At 55.4% G+C, this 17,221-nt stretch overlaps 2 protein-coding genes across 3 annotated transcripts; one reads left to right on the forward strand and one right to left on the reverse strand.

Moving 5' to 3' along the window:
- Window positions 1-230: 230 nt before the first annotated feature.
- On the forward strand, window positions 231-5,780 carry RHEX (regulator of hemoglobinization and erythroid cell expansion). Its single transcript, XM_042013667.1, has 6 exons — window positions 231-776; window positions 2,330-2,500; window positions 2,957-3,045; window positions 3,609-3,764; window positions 4,115-4,173; window positions 4,646-5,780. The coding sequence occupies exons 2-6, from the start codon at window positions 2,478-2,480 to the stop codon at window positions 4,850-4,852; spliced, it is 534 nt and encodes a 177-aa protein (XP_041869601.1). The 5' UTR covers window positions 231-776; window positions 2,330-2,477; the 3' UTR covers window positions 4,853-5,780.
- An 80-nt stretch (window positions 5,781-5,860) lies between these two features.
- AVPR1B (arginine vasopressin receptor 1B) lies at window positions 5,861-9,452 on the reverse strand. Of its 2 annotated transcripts, XM_042013630.1 has the most exons (3): window positions 9,247-9,452; window positions 7,882-8,850; window positions 5,861-7,206 (listed from the first exon to the last, which is right to left on the reverse strand). In XM_042013630.1, exons 2-3 carry the CDS (start codon window positions 8,834-8,836, stop codon window positions 6,908-6,910), a joined length of 1,254 nt encoding a protein of 417 aa, XP_041869564.1. In that variant the 5' UTR covers window positions 8,837-8,850; window positions 9,247-9,452; the 3' UTR covers window positions 5,861-6,907. The 2 variants fall into 2 exon arrangements, with proteins under 2 accessions (XP_041869564.1, XP_041869563.1); XM_042013629.1 differs by having other exon boundaries at window positions 7,882-9,451.
- Between the last annotated feature and the right edge of the window lie 7,769 nt (window positions 9,453-17,221).

Raw genomic sequence — 17,221 nt, forward strand, 5'->3', positions numbered from 1 at the left:
GCTGTGGGTGGTGGAGATGTTTAAAGGTCAGCAGGCATCATCCCTGTGAGTCAAGGACCTTGAAAAAGGGGAATCTCTTGTTCCTGACCTTTCTGCCAGGGAAGAGGCTGTGCTGCTGCAGGGCTGCTCCGGAGCTACAAACCCCACGGTTCCTACAAAACAGCAGCCCAACACTACCCAAACCTCCTGGGAACCCTCAGGATGGGGTCTGCCAGGCTGCTGCTTGCACCCCAAATGTTGCAGAACATTTTCCAGAGCTTGGGCAGGTGGAGGCCCATCCACTCCCAGCAGACACGGAGCCAGGTGGTGTAAAATGCTTTATCCCTGTGGAAGAGGTTTCCTTGGAAGCACCCAGAGCTCGTTTTGGCAGCTGAGTTACTCAGGGCTGGGCTGGGCACAGCTCCCTCAGCACTGCTCAGCTCCAAGGAAGCTCAGCTGAGTTTTGGGACAAAGCCGCTGGAAGATGGAGAATTGATGAAGAATTGGTGGAGGGGTGCAGGGTCCCAGGAGCCAAACAGCTGCAGAGCAGCAGAGAAACACCCAAATATATTTAAATGAGGCCGCTGACAAGAGGGGAGGCGTCATGGAACCTCGTGTGGGCTCGTTGGTGCCTCTGACCTGGGGGTAGAGCGTGACCGCATCCGGCACCGCTGCGCTGCCGGACCCCGCGCTGCACCCAAAATGCTGCTGAAACGGCCCTAAACCCTGCTGCCTGCACGGCCACAGCTGCCCCAGAGCTGGGGGGAAGGGAAGGTGTGGAGAGCTCTGACCCCCAGGTAAATCAGCGCTGGGCACTGCGCTCCGCCGGGCGCTGGATGCGATGGCGTGGAAGCAGAGGGGTGGAACAACGGGAGGAGAGCGGGGCTGGGAATCCCCCTGAGCACGTGTTGCTGCCATCCTGAGCTTCCGTGGGCCAGCTGGGCCTGGCTCAAGTGGGATTAAAATAATTTGGGGCTTTCTGGAGTTTTTACTCACCTTCAGCCGAGCGCGGATGCCTCGGGTTGACCCCTCGCTGCTCGGCCGAGGAGCAGCTCCTCGCAAGCCTTGATTTCAGCACTTTTCTTGAGAAAAAGCTGAAGTCCTGGGGGCTGCAGGCTCACAGAAGTTCCCTGAGACGCCAAAAAAAGCACATGTGGTGCCAGGCTCTCACCGGCTGCTCTCTCGAATCAGATTTCTCGATACCCAGCCGATATCGGCGCCTCCATCTCGCCGTACCCATCTCAGCACAGAAGCTGCTGCTGCTGGTAGTTGGATTTGGGGCTTATTTTGCAATTTCCTTTTGAGCAGCTCATTTCTCAGATCCTTATCTGCTGCTGCAGCAGCATCTCCTGCCCCACAGTAGGAAATGAGCCTTTTAAGAAGGGCAGTCCTTCAAGAAGGATATCTGGGGACAGGTTTGCTCAGTAAGGGAAGGGGGAAATTCCTGCAAGAAATGCTTTTTTGGCTTGGCACCGGTCAGGCTGTTTGGGTGAGTGGAATTCTGCAGGAGGTTGGTGGTTATCAGGAAAGCTTTTGATGAATTGGGCTCAGAAATGTGTCACAGAGGAAATGACAGGATCTGCTCCACAGGGTGGATAACGCCTTTGCTCTATCAATTTATCCATCAAATTGTCATGGCTGCTTTAATCACTGTCTCAAAGCCTCAGCTGAAGATCTCTCCCCATCAGCCATTTATAAATAGGGAGTTTATAGCACTGAGGGAAGATTTAAAGTGCTTTTTTTTGCAAGTGGAAGCTCACAAAATGAACACCCCTCCCGCTATTTTTTACAAAATCAACACCTGTATTTTTTATCATAAATCCCTGGAGTGTTACTGCCAGAAGTCCCAAGCCAAGGGGCCCAGCCCCTTGGTGTTTTCTGATTTTCTGCCTTAAACCCTCTCAACTTCTACAGGATTGAAGCTCTCACAGCATTAAATCCGAGGTGTTTCAGACACAGAGGTGTTGGAGGGCCTCCGATATTTCTGTCTGGACCTTGTCTCACACCAGAGTCTCAAACCAACCCATGACCTTCCTCTGGTTACTTTCTCTATGGATTTTTTTTTTTTTCCAGGCTATAGTTATCTTTTTGGGGGGTTTTGGGGTTTTCTTGTGGATTAAAAAAAGGAAATAACGAACCGTGGGAGAGGATTAAAGCAAGAAGAATAAATTTCAATTCTGTCGCCACGGTGGAGCCCAGAAGCTCCAGACAAGTCTCAGATATGACCGTGTATAAAGCCATTAATTCAGTGATAAGGGAGGGCCTGTGGCTCTGTGAGGGTGTGAGCCAGAGGGATTCTCACAGGGGGAGGGCTGGGATAAAATAAAAACCCTTTATTTCACATCTGCAGTGTCCAACCACCGCTTCCAAGTGCTGAGCCTGATCCTCAGCTCGTGTGGAGCAGCGTGAGGCTCAACAGGACCATTTTTGTGGGCTGCCACCAGGTCTTGCTGCCTCTCTGTGTCCCCCCCAGCACCTGGAGACGCCTCAGCAGGAGGATGCTCAACAGCACTTGTGAGTGGTGAGTGCAACACCCCGGGGCACAGAGCCCTTCACAGCGTCCCTGGAACCATCCCAGGCCCGGCTGGATGGGGCTCTGAGCAACCTGGTCTGGCTGAAGATGTCCCTGCTCATGGCTGGGGGTGACCTTCAAAGGTCCCTTCCCACCCAACCCATTCCATAAATCCATAATTCCATAATATCTGTAACTTCTCTCTCCCCTCCATCACTACATTCCCCCGCTGGCAATGAGGCTTTTGAAAACCCTTCTGAGGACAGGCTCCCAAAAATGAGGGGCAAGGAACTCAAATCATTCTTGAAAACCAAGCCCCACATTTTGGGGCACATCCCCCCAAAGGACAAAAAAGCAAAACTGAAAGCTGCCAGCAAGCCCGGGCCTAAAACACGTCCTGAAGCGATGGGGGGATTGGAAAGAATTCAGTGATTTCAGGAGACTGAATATTTTTCTCTCGTTCAGCTGGATTCCTGCTGTCACATCAGCTGTCACCTTGGTGCTCCACGCTCTCCTCTTGCTGGCCCTTTACATCATGCTCAGCAGGAAAATTGGTAATTACTGCCTTGGTGGCTTTCCCTGGGGATTTCTTGTTTGGGCACTGGGGTGGAGTGGGAAAGGGGCAGGGCAGGGCCGAGCTCGGGTCCAGGCTGGGGGTGAGCTGTGGGTGACGTGGGCAGTGGCAGTGAGGGTTGTACAACCTTGCATTGCTTCAAAACCATCTTCTTTTATTGCTCTTTTAGTAAAGTGCTGGGAAAATACCAAGAGTCAACTCACAGAGTATTAATTCAGATGAAGCTGCAGTTTGTAGCAGGAAATTCTTTCACACCAACTGCTGCTGACATTTGCACAAAGCCCAGCTCCTCTCGGGGTCAAAGGCATCCCAAACTTGCCAGAAGAGGCCTTGGCACCGTGATTTGTCACTGGGGCCTCTCCTGGTGGGACAACAGGGCACTGGATCATCCCAGCAATTGAATTTATGGATATGTGCCTGCTCCAGTGCACAGCAGTAATCATTTCGGGGTGGACTGGTTTGCACTGGGGCTGCTGGAGTGGGTGTGGGGTGGGGTGTGCTGGGCACAGCTGGAGCCAGGGCTCACTCTCCTCTTGGTCACAGCCCAACATTCCCGTGGGATGCAGGCGAGCAGCAGCCCTGGGGAGCATCCCAGCCCTCATCCCGCCCCAGTTCCAGCCCCGTCACCGGGAGGGGACAAGGCACAGCAGCCCGGGGCACAACAGCCGGGGGCACAAAACCCAGCACCGGCCTGCGCAGGTAACGGGGTCCTGCAGTGCCAGGGCATTGTCCTGGCACAGGGATGGGAATTTTGGGTGGCTTTTGTGTGATGTCTCTTCCTTACGAGCTGTGAACAGCCCGGGGGTGGGAGCAAGGGGTGAGCAAAGGGCCAAGCAGGAGCAGGACTGTGCCCCTGCCTGTTGCCAGGGCTCCTGCCCAGCTGGGCTCTCCTTGCCCAGTTTCTCCCAGGGAAGTGAAGAGGGGAGGGATCACACGATTTCATTTTGAATTTTCACTCCTGAGCACATTTTCTTTTTCCCCCCTGATCTTTTTTTTCCCTTTAACCCCCTGGGAAGTGCTGGGGCTGGTAAATGTCTCCTGTTTTTAAGGGAGCAGTGACACATCTTCGGAGACCTCGGAGGACTCGGACAGCTCTTCCTGCCCTCAGGTACCACAGACACAGAGCCTTTGCCAAAACAACCCCAGCCCATCTTTGTCCAGCTCCAGACCCCCAGAGCAGCTTCAGGAGGGGTAAATCCATCAAATCACATTGAAATGCCATAATTAAGGCTGGGAGCATTCCAGCATCCCCTATCCAGACGGAAGCATCCCTGGGCACATGAGGAAAATTAGGAAACAAATCTTCTCTGTGAGGGTGGGGAGGCCCTGGCACAGGGTGCCCAGAGCAGCTGTGGCCGCCCCTGGATCCCTGGAAGCGTCCAAGGCCAGGCTGGATGGGGCTTGGAGCACCCTGGGATGGTGGAAGGTGTCCCTGCCCATGGCAGGGGTGGAATCAGATGAGCTTTAAGGTCCTTCCCACCCAACCCATTCCATGATTCTCTGAACTGGTGCATGGGCCAAGGGCAAAGGCTCCTGGGTGGGTGCTGGGGCCTGACCTGGGGCTCATTTTGCTCCTGCAGGGCCCTGGCTCAGAGGAAAACATCAACTACACATCCCTGGTGTTCGTGGGGAAAGGCCAGGAGCCAGGCTCTGCCCAGGACTACGAGAACATGAAGACTGGGATGGATTATGTCAACGTGGACCCAAAGAAGAGGAAAATACTTTTCTGGCCCTTCTCCAGCCCCAGGGCATCCAAGGGTGTGGAGTACACCGAGGTGAAGCTGTGACACCCGGGTGAAGCTGTCACACCACGGTGCTGCTGCTCAGAGGTGCCCAGAGCCCCCGGCAGCTGCACAGCTGGGACTGTGCCCCTCCCCTGGGGCACTGCCTGGCACAGGCTGCACCACTTGTACCGCTCTGAGCCCCAGGCACAATTTCCTTGGCGTTTTCCTTAAAGGCAGCACTGTTCCTGAGGGCTGTGGGGTGGTGCAGGAACCCTCAGAGGGTTCCTGAGCTCTCCACTTTTGTGCCATGGCCCTTTTTCCCTCGTTTCATGAAAGCAAATGGAACATCCCCCCCCAGCCTCTCAAAATGGGCTGCAGTTCGGAGAGGGAGATGCAGCGATCCTCCAAATACCCACTGAACTGGCTGGCAGCTCCTCTCAATGATGTTGCTTTGCTCATGAGCCTCAGAAAATCCTTTTAAATGCAGTTTTTCCACTGGCTTTTCCCTCACCACCCAGCAAGGATGATGTTCCCTGTCTCCCACCTTTTGCTTTTCCTGCTTTGTCCCTGCTCCAGGTGCTGGGGTCGGTCTCTCCCCACCTGGGCAATGTCCCTGCTCCTCACTCTGCATTTTGTTATTTCAGATCTTTCAAGAAATAAACTTCCAGAGTGCCTGGGAATGGGAACTGTGCCCCAGTGGGAGTTCTGTGAGGGGGATGGAGCTGCTGCCTCCCAGCACAGCGCGCCGTCCTTAGGGCTGGAGCTGCCCCAAGTGCATTTTAAATGGGCTCAGCCACGCTGTGATTTAATGAAATGTTGTGAGACAATTGATTTGGGATCGATCACGGCAGGGGGAGCCAGGCACTCCTGGTTTCATGACCTTGGTGTGCAGATCTGGCCCAACTCAAAGGGCACGTGAAAGAAAATGTTCCAAAACCCCCGACAAGTCCTGGGTAATACTGGAAATCCCAGGAAAGGTGTGACTGTGGAACTGGAGGTGAGGCCGAAACCAGTCAGTGGAAGCTTCTGAGAAATCTCCTTCAAATGCCTGGCGATTAAAAAGTGAAAATATTGAAGATTTCAAAATATTTTACTCCTAATGTCTTATTTTTACAGCTTTAGCCTGTGCTAGTGGAAGGAATAATGCCCGTGGCTCGCAGGGAACTGGGAACCTTCGCTGGGACACTTGGACAACTCCATCAGCAGCTTTGGAGCTCGACTGCCAGAACAAAGGGATGCTCTTTCCTGCCTCATGTGTGATTTATTCCTGCACAAAACAGCTCCTTTGAGAAGGGCAGGGGTCAGGCTGGGACTGCACGGGAACCGAGTTCCCTGCTCTGCGAGCCCTGGGTGGTTTTGGGACCCTGATCCCTGCAAAATCAGCCCAAAGCAGCAGCAGCAGCGTGAGAGCAGCTCTGCCTGGGACGCGGCAGATGTTGAACACGGGGGTTGGGGCTGGGAGGGGAAGTGGGCACGGAGGGGGCAGGACGTGCCCGGCTGAGCTGGAGCGGGGCCAGGGCTGCTCGCAGCAGCTCCTCGGGGTGCCAGTGCCGCATTTGGGGCGCTCCAGCGGGCACAGCGGGTGCGGGACAGACGCGACTGCCCCGTCCCTGGCCCCGAGGTGGCAGCGGGGCAGTTCCGGGCCAGGGGAGCTCTGCCGTGCCCCGGGGCGTGGGACAGCTCTGTCCTCGCTGTCTGCTCGGCCAGCAAGGCACCGAGGGTGCGAGAGGAGGAACTGGCGGGGATCTGGAGCAGATGGGGCCGCGTTGCCGTGCTCAGGCTGCTCTGCTGGCAGCTGGGGAACGCAAAGCTCGCGTCTCTCCAGGAGGATTTTGCGGGTGCAGCATCCCCTCTTCCCGAAGGATGCAGCATCCCCTTCCCGGAGGAGAGCAGCCAGAGGTTTCCCTAAACACGCGGGCGGTGGATGCTGTGGTCAGGCAGCGGCCGGAGGGGCTCTGTCCATCCCCCGATGGTCGCAGCGGACACGGCGCGTTCGGCAGCGAGGACAAGGCGGACAGCGACGCTTTTCTGGGTGAAACAGTGAGATTTCTGCAAAGCGCGGTGCCACCAGGCGGGGAGGGCCGCGCTCTGCAGCGACAGAGCGGCCACCGCCGCAGCCTAGAGCGTGCCCGACTCCGTCACCCCCTCGTCGCAGGGCGAGTACGGCTCCCTGGCGCTGTCCCCGCGCAGGGGGACCCCGGCCTGGTGGCTGTGGCTCAGGATCGTGGTTTTCCTGCTGCACAGGCTCCCGGTGGAGTTGGGTCTGCGCAGCCCGGCCCGGCGGCGGCCCCGGCAGCCCCGGCAGCGCCCGGCGTTCTGCAGGAGGTGCCCGCTGAAGAACAGGTAGATCCAGGGGTTGCAGCAGCTGCTGAGGCTGGCCAGCAGCATGGTGATGCTGAAAGCCACGTCGGTGGACTCTGGCAAGGCGAGAGAGAGAGATGAAACGTCCCCAGGGGCTGGGCAGGGGCTCAGTGGGCAGCGGGCAGGACCCGGGGGCTCTCCTGGCTCCCATTCCCACTCCCATTCCCGCATTCCTTCGGGCAGGAGAGTTTGCAGAGCCAGGCTCTACACTTCAGGTGGGGGATGTTCTGCGGTGGGAACGTGCTGGAGCACATCCTCTGAGAGGTGAGACCCAGCCGCTTCTGGACTTTCCTTCAGCCTCTTTGCTGCCCAAAGCACCTCCCAGAGGACTTTCAATCTTGGGTGAAGTTCCTTCTACTGCTATGAAAGCTTGTGAAAATTTTCAGGAAAAAAAATTAACCAATGAACTCAGCAATCCCCTTCTGAAACCTCTGTAAATTCCCGCAGGAGAGGGAAGGCGCACATGGCAAAGATATCTTTGCACATCCCTGTGGATGATGGCCAGAAATCATCACTTTTTCTGGCGAAAGGAATGATTTACCTCTGAAATTTGTATTCCCTAAACATTACTGGGGACAAAATCTGTAGCCCTACCCATGGTTTGGTTTTTTTTTTTTTAATCCCAAAATGACAGACAGCTCTGGTTTGTTACAAACCCAACCACATTCCTGGGGTTCCCAGGGCTCTGCACCCTCTTTGGGACCACCCCCCACCCCCCCCCCACCACTCACCATCGTCGGGAGCATCTTCGTCCCACACTGACCACATCTGCACGCTGAAGAAGGGCGCCCAGCAGGTGACATAGGCGGCCACGATGACGAAGGTCATCTTCACGGTGCGGATCTTGGCGCGGGAGATGGTGCGCACGCTGCTCACCCGCGAGGGCTGCCCGCCCTTCCCCGCGGGGCCGGGGGCAGCGGCGGCGGCTGCCGCGGGTCCCCCCGCGCCAGGGGCACCGCTCTGGGTCTTGCCCTTGAGGTTCTTGCAGATCTCGTGGCAGATGAGGCTGTAGCAGACGCTGAGGACGCCCACGGGCAGCACGAAGATGCACAGCGTGGTCCAGGTGATGTAGGCGCGCGCTCCCCACGGGTACCCGAAATCCGCCCAGCAGTCCAGCACCCCCGAGCCCGGGCGCACCTCCCGCAGCGAGAAGATGAACACCTGGGGCAAGCTGAGCAGGCAGCTGAGCAGCCAGGTGGCCCCGATCATGGTGTAGGCCTGGCGGCTGGGCTGCTGCAGCGACTGCAGCGGGTGGCACACGGCCAGGTAGCGGTCCAGGGTCATCACCATGAGCATGTAGGTGGAGGCGAACATGCTGAGCACCTGCAGGTACTTGACGGCCCTGCAGAGCGCGTCGGGCCCCAGGAAGCGGTAGGTGACCTTCCAGAGGAGCTGCGGCAGCACCTGGAACAGGGCCACGCCCAGGTCGGTCAGCCCCAGGTGCAGGATGAAGAGGTGCATGCGGCTCATCTTCCTCCTCAGCCGGTACATGGCCAGCAGCACGCCCAGGTTGCCCACGGTGGCCACAGCCAGGATGGTGCCCAGCACCCCGACCTCGGCCTTGGCCAGCTCCTCATCCCGGGTGTGCAGCAGCGTCAGGTTGGGGTCCCCTGCCAGGCTCAGAGGCCCCTGGCTGTGCCCAGGCGGGCTCTGGTGAGAGCTGTTCCAGCCCCAGCCTGGCTCCATCCCTCCAGGAGGCTCTGCACGAGAACAAGCAGGTCCAGTGCTTGTCTCTGACGTCCTGTTGTCCCCTTCCCTGTGTCCCCAGGGCTGCTCCTGAGCTCCAGCTCCTCTGCCCCTGGCTGGGGGCTGGATGTGCCTCCTCCCGCGGTCCCCAACCCCAGGGCAGGCTGTCGCCTGTCTGCACCACACTCACCCTGAGCTAAGCAATTCCCTCTCTGCCTGGGCTGAAAATATCTCTGTGGAGCAGAGAGGTGCAAGAGCCCCTGGTTCAGAACTTGATACTTCTCTGCACTAAAGCTTCCCAAATCCCCTTTTCTCCCTGCACTGCTCGCCTTGTGCATCCCCTTTCACCCCTGCGCAGGTAAATCCGAAGGGAAAGAGAAGTTCTTCTTAAAAGCAGCAGAAAACCCTACAGAGGCTGCATCGCTTTGGCTTTTTCATCCCAGGAAGAGCAGCCAGGTGAACGTGTCCCAGCCCCGTCTCCACGGGGAGCGCTGGCGGCTCTCGGTGTCCCCGTGTGCGAGCAGCGGCCCCGGGATGGGTTTTATACCCCGGCAGGTCCCTCCCCGGTGTCCCCGTGTGTGAGCACCGGCCCCGGGCTGGGTTTTGTACCCTGGTTTTATCCCTCCCCGCCGGCCCCGGGCTGGGTTTTGTACCCTGGTTTCATCCCTCCCCACCGGCCCCGGGATGAGTTTTGTACCCTGGTTTCATCCCTCCCCGCCGGCCCCGGGATGAGTTTTGTACCCTGGTTTTATCCCTCCCCGCCGGCCCCGGGCTGGGTTTTATACCCTGGTTTCATCCCTCCCCGCCGGCCCCGGCTCTGCCGCCGAGCGCTGCTCCGGGCGGGTGAGCGCTGATCCCCTCCGGAGCTCTCCCTTCCCTGGGTTTGGCAGGGGGATTTTACCAAATGGGATTCCCAAAGGATGGGAATGCGCTTGTCCCCCGTGTCCCCTCCTCTGCTGGGGACAGTCTGCCCTTGGTTTGCAGCGTCCCTGCCAGTCAGACCCCCCGGATCTCTGCCCTGGGCTTCTCCTGCTGGGCTCTCTCTGTCCCAGCGCCTGGGGACGAGGGGATGCAGGTCCCCCACAGCAGGAGCCAGACATCCTCCGGTTCGTGCAGCTGAGCCCCAGCCCCGCAGCAAAGTCGCTGCAAACGTCATTTATCGGCACCATTTATCGGCCGGGGCTGCCTCCTTTGATCCGCTGTCCCTTCCCTCCTCTGTGGGAACGGGATGGGGATTGTCCCGAGACACGGCAGAAGCCTCAGCCTGGCTGCTGAGGCCTCACCTAAATTCTGTTCTTTTCGTCCACCTGACAGAAAACCACCCCGAAGCTGGGGAGTCAGGTTCTGCCCAGCCACGGCTCACCAGCATTTGCCCCATTTTTTTTCCAAAACCTGGAAAAAAAAACATGGGAAAGGGAAAGCTGGTGGGGAGAATGGAACTGGAGATGTCCCAGATTGTGTGTAAGGCTGGGTGTGGGCCGGGGGAAGGGGGCCGGGCAGTGGGATGAGGGAACTGCAAATGGCATAAAAAATTGGATTTTTTTTTTTTTTTCCCATGGGGAAATGGGGAATTATTTTTCCCACGGGGAATTTTCCAGTGGAGAAAATCCAGGTGAGTCTGGAGCTGAAAAGCTCTTGGATCTCACCTTCCTGAGATTTTGGGCACCTCCTCATGTTCCCTGCCCACCTTTTTTGGGGCCTCCAGTGTCCCTTCCCACAAGGGTGTGATTGCCAAGCATTTTCACAGCCTCCGTGCCCAAACACCCCAGTGTGAGTGTGTGTGCACACGATTCCACTTCTGCCTGGCAACATCCAGGCCTTGTTTGCCCTGCTGGCTGCTGAATTATGGCAAGAAGAAGTGAAACCCATCCATTTTCAGCCTTTTTTTCCCTTTTTCTGTGAGGAAAAGATGACAGCAGTGAACCAAAAATCACCTGACGTGGGCTTTGTCCCTCCTGGTGTGTGCTGGACATGGCTCTGCTTCTCTGGCTCCCTGGCTGCTGATATTCCACTGAAATTCCCTGTTAAAAAAAGCTGTTATTTCCTGAATAAATTTGCAGATAACCTCTAATAACTCTAAATGAGCTCAGTTTGTGTCTAATTAAAAGACATTCATCCTTATGAGGCCCTATGGATATAAAGTGCCCAGAGAGTGCCTGGTGGAGGTGCTGTGGGTAGGAAGGGTTTTGGTGGATAATGTAATTTTCTGTGTTTGTGATCAGCTGTCTGATTTTCAGGAAGATTAATAGAGGGCAGTGCAAAAAAACCCCAAACCTTACAAAGCAATGAAAAGCTGAGATGAAGGCAGGGATGGAAGGGCAGAGAGAAAGAAGCACTGGGGGGGTTTTGAGGGCAAAGTTGGCTTTTTCTGGCAGCATTTTGATTTGGGAGCAACTCCCTTGGAGTCAGAGCTTTTACTCCAGGTTTCCCTGAGTTTGGTTACAAGGAGAATTCTTTCCTGAAGCTGCTTACAGGAAAATGGGGTTAATTCACGAATAAAAAAAATCACCCTTGGAACACAGAAACTCAATTTTCTTTAGGGGCAGCGATGTCATCACAGGAGAGAATTTTTATTTTTTCTTTTTTAGCAGATGGAATGGAAAATAAACTCATTTTCATTCGTGGGTTTGCTGAACATTTTGAAGCACCACCGGCAGTTCCAGGTCTTCAGCAACACCAGGGCTGGGACTTCCAGCATGGAATTCCTGCCTGAGGAAGGCGCTGGGTTGTTCAGTGCTCCAGGAGTTTCAGGTGAGTGACGGCCCAGCAGTGCTGGGCAGCCCAGTCTGGTCCCAGTTTGGGCTGTTCCCCCTACGCCAGGCCTTGGGAGCAGAGCCTGGAGGAGCTGTGGGATGAGGAAAACCCTGCAGGTTTTTGGCAATGCATTTTTTGTGTCCGGGAAGGGCACCTGGGTGGGGTTGGGGTGACTTTCAGCACCCTGTGCTCCCGGACTGCTGCAGGGTGAGCCCCGAAATGGGATGAAAACTGCTGTGACCCCTCCCTTCCCCCTGGGAGAGGCTCAGGGACCACAGCTCTGCGTTTCTGAGCTCCTAAATTCGGTTTGTCAGGGTAGCCCTGCATCACTCCGCTCCTTTCGGGCAGCTCTGCATCAGCACACCCCAAGGCAGAGCACGGGAAACGCTGTTCCCCTACAGCTGCCAGCCTGTGCTCGTTCTGGGCAGCACAGGCAGAGGTTTCGTGATTGCAAAATCGTTTGGCACGGCACCTGGGGGCTTTGTTTTGTGGGCAGCTTGCTGGTTAAATAAATAAAACGTGCTGGCTCGGGTTTATGTGCTGCTCTGGCCGCCTTCTCAACACAAATATTTCATTTGTGGTATGTGATGCTGTTAAATTTTACTGCTGACAGCACGGAGCAGGCTTGGTCTGTCTTTAGCATTTAATCACTGAAATGTTTTCTGTGGTTCGGGTCAGGAAAAGCCAGATTTGGTTCATTTTGTGCTGGTTCAGATGCCATAAAATTAATGGTGTTGCAACTGCTTTAGAGCATCTTGGGGTTGTCTCCTTGGAAAGGCTGAGGGCGGTAATGAGGGCTGGGAATTGCTGGTATCTCCTGTTGTATTAAATGCCAGCTCTCTGTCCAAATGAAGCCATGAATGAGCTCCCCCTCCTCCTCCTGAAAATATAAACTGCTGAGACTCCAAAGCCCAACGTGCTCTTGCTGTTGACCTGTCTTTTGTCCATTTTTTTCCTCAAGTTTGGACAATTTGGGTGCTGAAAAGTTGATGTAATTTGATTTTTTTTCTTTTTTTTATTTTTTTGTGGCTTACAATGTCTGTGAAGGGTTCTCAGGAAAGTCACTTTGTGGTGTCTGTCTGGGGGAAACAAATTTCCCTGCGGGGTGGGCGTGGAGCAGAGGATGTGAGTGCACCTCTAATTGGGAGTGCAAAAGGATTCAAAACAGTCCTGGTCCCTTCTAAAACCTCATGAAATGCCCCAAAAATGTTAAACTCTCTCTAAATGTTCACCTAGGACTGAAGAGGAGCTTCCATCACTTAAAACCAGAAGCAAAACCTTTTCCAACCTCACCTTTTCCAACCTCGCCTTTTCCTCCTCCTCTTCCCTCATTCAGATTTGGTTTTTTTCCACTTAATTAAAACCCCTGCTCCTGATTAATATTAGAGAGCCTGTGTGGGTGCATAAATACATCTGCTGAGCACCTGGGGAGTGCCCCAGAGCGGTGCCTGCTGGGGACTCTGCTGGGCAGAAGGAGAATTTTCATGGAAAATCCATGGGAAGCTGTGAAAATTGGCAAGCAGAACAACAAAAGCTGACAGGGTTGTGCCAAAGAGCTGCATTTTAAAGGATCAGGCCTTAAAATGTGGCCTTGAACATCAGCTTGGGGGGCTGAGCTGGAGGGGCTGCGTTCAAGTTGGGAATTCAAAGCATCCCTCCCTTCATCCTGCCTGCTGCTCCTGGTGTTCCTGATGTTTGGGACAGCCCTGGCCACTCAAACACCGCAAATCTCCCCAAAGCATCCCCAGCATCACAGGTGAAACCCCATAGAGGCCACTGACCCCACAGCAGCGGGGTTTGGAGCCTCCTGTCCCCAGCACGGTCTGTGATGATCCCGAAAAGCCTCCCAGGCTGGTAAAGAGCACCAGGAGCTTTGTGTTGAATAAAACAAATCAAATCCCGGGCTGTTATTGCAGCTGATAACTCCAGTAGAGTTTACTTTCCCCTTCTTGTTCTGCTGTCTTTTCATTTTGACCCGCATGGGTGGGAACCTGCTTAAGCACAGGCAGCTGCCAGAGGAAAAATTGAAGCTACAGGCGTTCAAGATAGCGAATTACTTGTTTATCATCCCTGAGCTCTCCCTGTTGGTTTCCTTGTATAGCCGGGGATGTTTAAAGACTTTGGTAGCTGTGAAATGCTTCCATTTCCTCCCCTGCTCCCTCATGTCCTTTCGCTGTTACCGTCATTAGCATTTAAAAACCAGACGCTGCCGGAGCTTTACAACCTTAAAATCAATAATGAAAATAAATAAATAAAAAGAGAGCAACAACCAAAATTACATTTCAAGGCTGGAAACGAATGGCTTTTTCCTGTGCTCTGCTGTGGGGGAACCGTGTGTGTTAGCTGTGGTGTGGACAGACGGAGGGGAAAGAAGGATCCACCTGGGACAGAATTCCCACCCAGGTCGCAGTGACAACGTGATCAGGCTGGGAAAGATGGTTAAGTCCTGTAAATTGCTTTATGCAGTGAAAATCTGATCTGTGCATGAGATTTCCAGGCCCTACAGCCTGGAGAGATGGGTTGGGTTGTGATATTTTTAGTAAATCCTTGCTAGGAAATTTGTTGGTGGCAGGGAGGGCTCCCTGGTCCTGAGTGTGGGGATGAGTTTGGCAGAGCTGAGCTCCACGGGCAGCTCAGGGCAGGGTGGGAGCTTGGGATGCTTCAGGGATCAGCACCTGCAGCTGGGATTGGGGCTGGAGTAATCCCACTGGGCACTGGGATGCTGGAGGGCTCTGGAGTGGGAGGGGAACCTCCCTCCCTTTGTGCAGACAAAGGAGGGCACAGGATTTAAAATACGGATAAATTGAATATCTCAGTACGGGGGGAAGTGGATAAGAGCCTTGCCATGACCTCAGCTCCGCTCTGCCTCCCCTTCCCCTCCCTATCTGATGGAAATTCTGCGGTTATTCAGAGCCCGTCACCCTCCAGGTGGGAGAGGCATCAATCAGGGCGGGGAGGGGAGAGGAGCAGCTGCTTGGGGCAGTGCATTAGAAAATGATGAATCGTGGGGAAAACGTCGGCAGGAATCTGAACTCGCCCTGCTGCAGCAAAGTTCAAGGCTCGGTGATGAGAGGTTGTTCTCGCCTGCTTGAGGGTCGAGCCCAGAGGAAACAGCAACACTTGGCTGGGGTTGTGCAGCTCCCTGGTGAGGGCGTTGAATAATCGAAACACTGAGAATTCCTTGCCCGCCCTGATATTTTTACCCTGAAAGCCTTCGGAGCGCCAAGCCAAGGGACTTTAGGATGCTGAGAGACAAAATCCCAGAATCACGGCCTGGTCACTGAAGTGCTGCTTCCCTTCAGCTGTTTGAGCAACTCCTTTGCTTTCCTTGGCACCTTTTTTTCTGTAGAGAACAGCACAAAACGAGCCCAATTAACGCTCATTATTGCAGTCCCACCCTTAGTTTAGCTCGCCGTGCTCAACAGACAAGAAGCGCCAGTGGAATTGTACCTTCAGCTCGCACGAAATGTGTCGGGTGGTTTTTTTTTTCCTCCCCATCAGAGTGTGTGAAAATCTCCTTGGAAACAGAGCCCTGATGCTCTGTCTGCTGCCTGGGCTGCGCTCCTGCAAGCGAAGCAGAAAGCGGAGCTCTGGGTGCTGCCGGCTCTGCTCAGGAAATGCCCGCGGGCAGGAGGTGCTGGCAGAGGGGATGGAGCTGTGGCACCGGGATGTTCCCTGGGTTCGGCTCTGCGGTCCCGGCTGTCCCGGGCTCGTTCCCGTGCCCTGAGGATGCTGCCGTGGCGGGGATTGCCGGGCAGAGGCCCCAGGTGTGGGGGCTGGGGAGCAGCACAGCTCTGCACCCCGAGATCTGTTCCGGGGGAGCAGATCTCGCTGGAGGGAACCGGGAGCTGCAGCCCTCTGGACAACGCCAGTGGTTTTGGTGAGAGGTGACACCTCCCCAAAAGCCCTCCGCTGCCCCACCAACCTGCAGTGCCAAGGTTTTGTTTGGAAATGGGCACCAGCTCGCAGACCGTGCAGGAGCGTGGGGAGCCCTTCCCCGCTCCCATCCAACCCCACACCCCCTCCTTGCCCTTTGGGGAGGACGAGAGGAGTTAATCCTCAATCTGCTCCCATCTGGGCTCGCTGGCAGGCGGACCGAGCGGACGGGAGCCTTCGGGAGGGCAGTTAATGCTCCTTAATCCCCTGCCAGGGTGAGGTGTTCGAGGAGAAGGTGACAAAGCGCCGCGGCGGCACAGCGCGTCCTGCGGCAGCCCGGAGCGCGCCCGGGAAAGGGAAGGGGCGGGAGCGTGTGGGACCAGCTCTGGGGGATGGATTCCACCCCTGGGAGCGCAGGGCTCCCACCTTGCTGCCCCTGCCCTGCCCTGGGAGGACTAAAGTCCCCCTGGACGCCATCCCCAGGATGTGGGATGCGGAACGGACTCTGCTGCGGTGGGAATTTGGGAGTATTCCCGCTAATGTCGGTGAGACAGGCGGGGTTGTTCCTCACCCAACTCGGGTGCGTGCTCCAGTGCTCAGGGAGCTCAGCTCTGTGGGAAATCAGGTTTAAAATTTCCAACAGCTGAATATTCTTCTGAATCTCGACTTTTAACTTTTCCTTATGAAGTTCAGTGTCTGATTTCTTTCGGGAAGAGCTGGTGATTTTGGTTACAAAGCAGGCAGACTGTCCATCTGCCTCCAAAGAGCCTCTTGCAGACCAGGATTTCTCAGCTGGGAGAAGAGGGAATGGTGGCTTTGATGGCAAAGCCGATGGTCAAGAGCTCTGATAGAAGCAAACCCTTTCACTGCATCCTCATTCCGAGCAGCGCGGAAGAGGAGGGGTTCTGCCCCCTCCTCAAAATCTGATTTTAAGGACCTGGCTCGGTGCCTCTGAATGCCTGATAACGCTGAACCGAGGGGAGCACAACACCGATTTTCCGGGCAGTTTATAGATGGAGGGGATTATTTTAGCCAAAGGCTGGATTAGGCTGTGGCAGTCGGTTCTGTGCCTCCAAAAAAATCGTTTAACATCGGCAGACAATGGCTTTGTCTCTCGCTCCCCGCACGCGCCGTGTTAATTGCTGAGCATCTCTCAGAGCGATTTCCATGCACAACACATCCGAGAGGCCGCGGGGGTGCGTTTAGCACTGCTGCAAATGGGAATTGTTGCCCCGTGTCGCAGGAAAATGGCATTTTGGAGCCTGCCGAGCGCACGGTTCTGTCACCTGTAGCTCAGCGGGGCTGGGGACCCGCATTTCTGGCTGCAATGGATCATCCCTCCCTCACCCCAGCCGCAGGCTGAGCCCATGGATTCCTCCACTGGTGTCTGGAAAAGGGACAAAATTAACACGCAGGGGGTTTTGTCTTTGGGGTTTCTGTGTGGACAGGAGGATGTGGGGGTTGCTGTGGCACCAACAAAACCGTGGCATCTGCGGCCTGGGTTCCTCCTGGAGGGGGGACTCCGGGAAGTCACAGCCTGGTTTAGGTGGGGTAGGAGGGACAGATGCTTGCGAGCTTGTGCCTTGAGGTTTTAGTTGTGTTTGAGGTTTTACACAGGCTTTTTGGCAAAGAAACAACAAAAAAAGCCTCAAATCCCCAAAAACTCGGGGAGCCCATGCTCTGATCATAGTCCTGTTCTCAAATCAGCCTTGGCCCATTCAAATCTCTGTTTTTAGTGGATATTCTGTGCCTGGT

Source organism: Corvus kubaryi, unplaced genomic scaffold (genome assembly GCF_017639235.1).
Source record: "Corvus kubaryi isolate FWS band 111438036 unplaced genomic scaffold, C.kubaryi_AGA036_p1.0 split1-37355, whole genome shotgun sequence".
NCBI lineage: Eukaryota > Metazoa > Chordata > Aves > Passeriformes > Corvidae > Corvus > Corvus kubaryi.

Bases quoted from the DNA above. Each gene is read 5' to 3' on its own strand.
- RHEX (XM_042013667.1), top strand. From the start codon at position 2,478: ATGCTCAACAGCACTTGTGAGTG. The intron at 3,046-3,608 runs GTAATTACTGCC...TCTTGGTCACAG, and splicing joins CATGCTCAGCAGGAAAATTG to CCCAACATTCCCGTGGGATG. The intron at 4,174-4,645 runs GTACCACAGACA...TTGCTCCTGCAG, and splicing joins ACAGCTCTTCCTGCCCTCAG to GGCCCTGGCTCAGAGGAAAA.
- AVPR1B (XM_042013630.1), bottom strand. From the start codon at position 8,836: ATGGAGCCAGGCTGGGGCTGGAACAGCTCTCACCAGAGCCCGCCTGGG. The intron at 7,207-7,881 runs GTGAGTGGTGGG...TCGCCTTGCCAG, and splicing joins CGAAGATGCTCCCGACGATG to AGTCCACCGACGTGGCTTTC.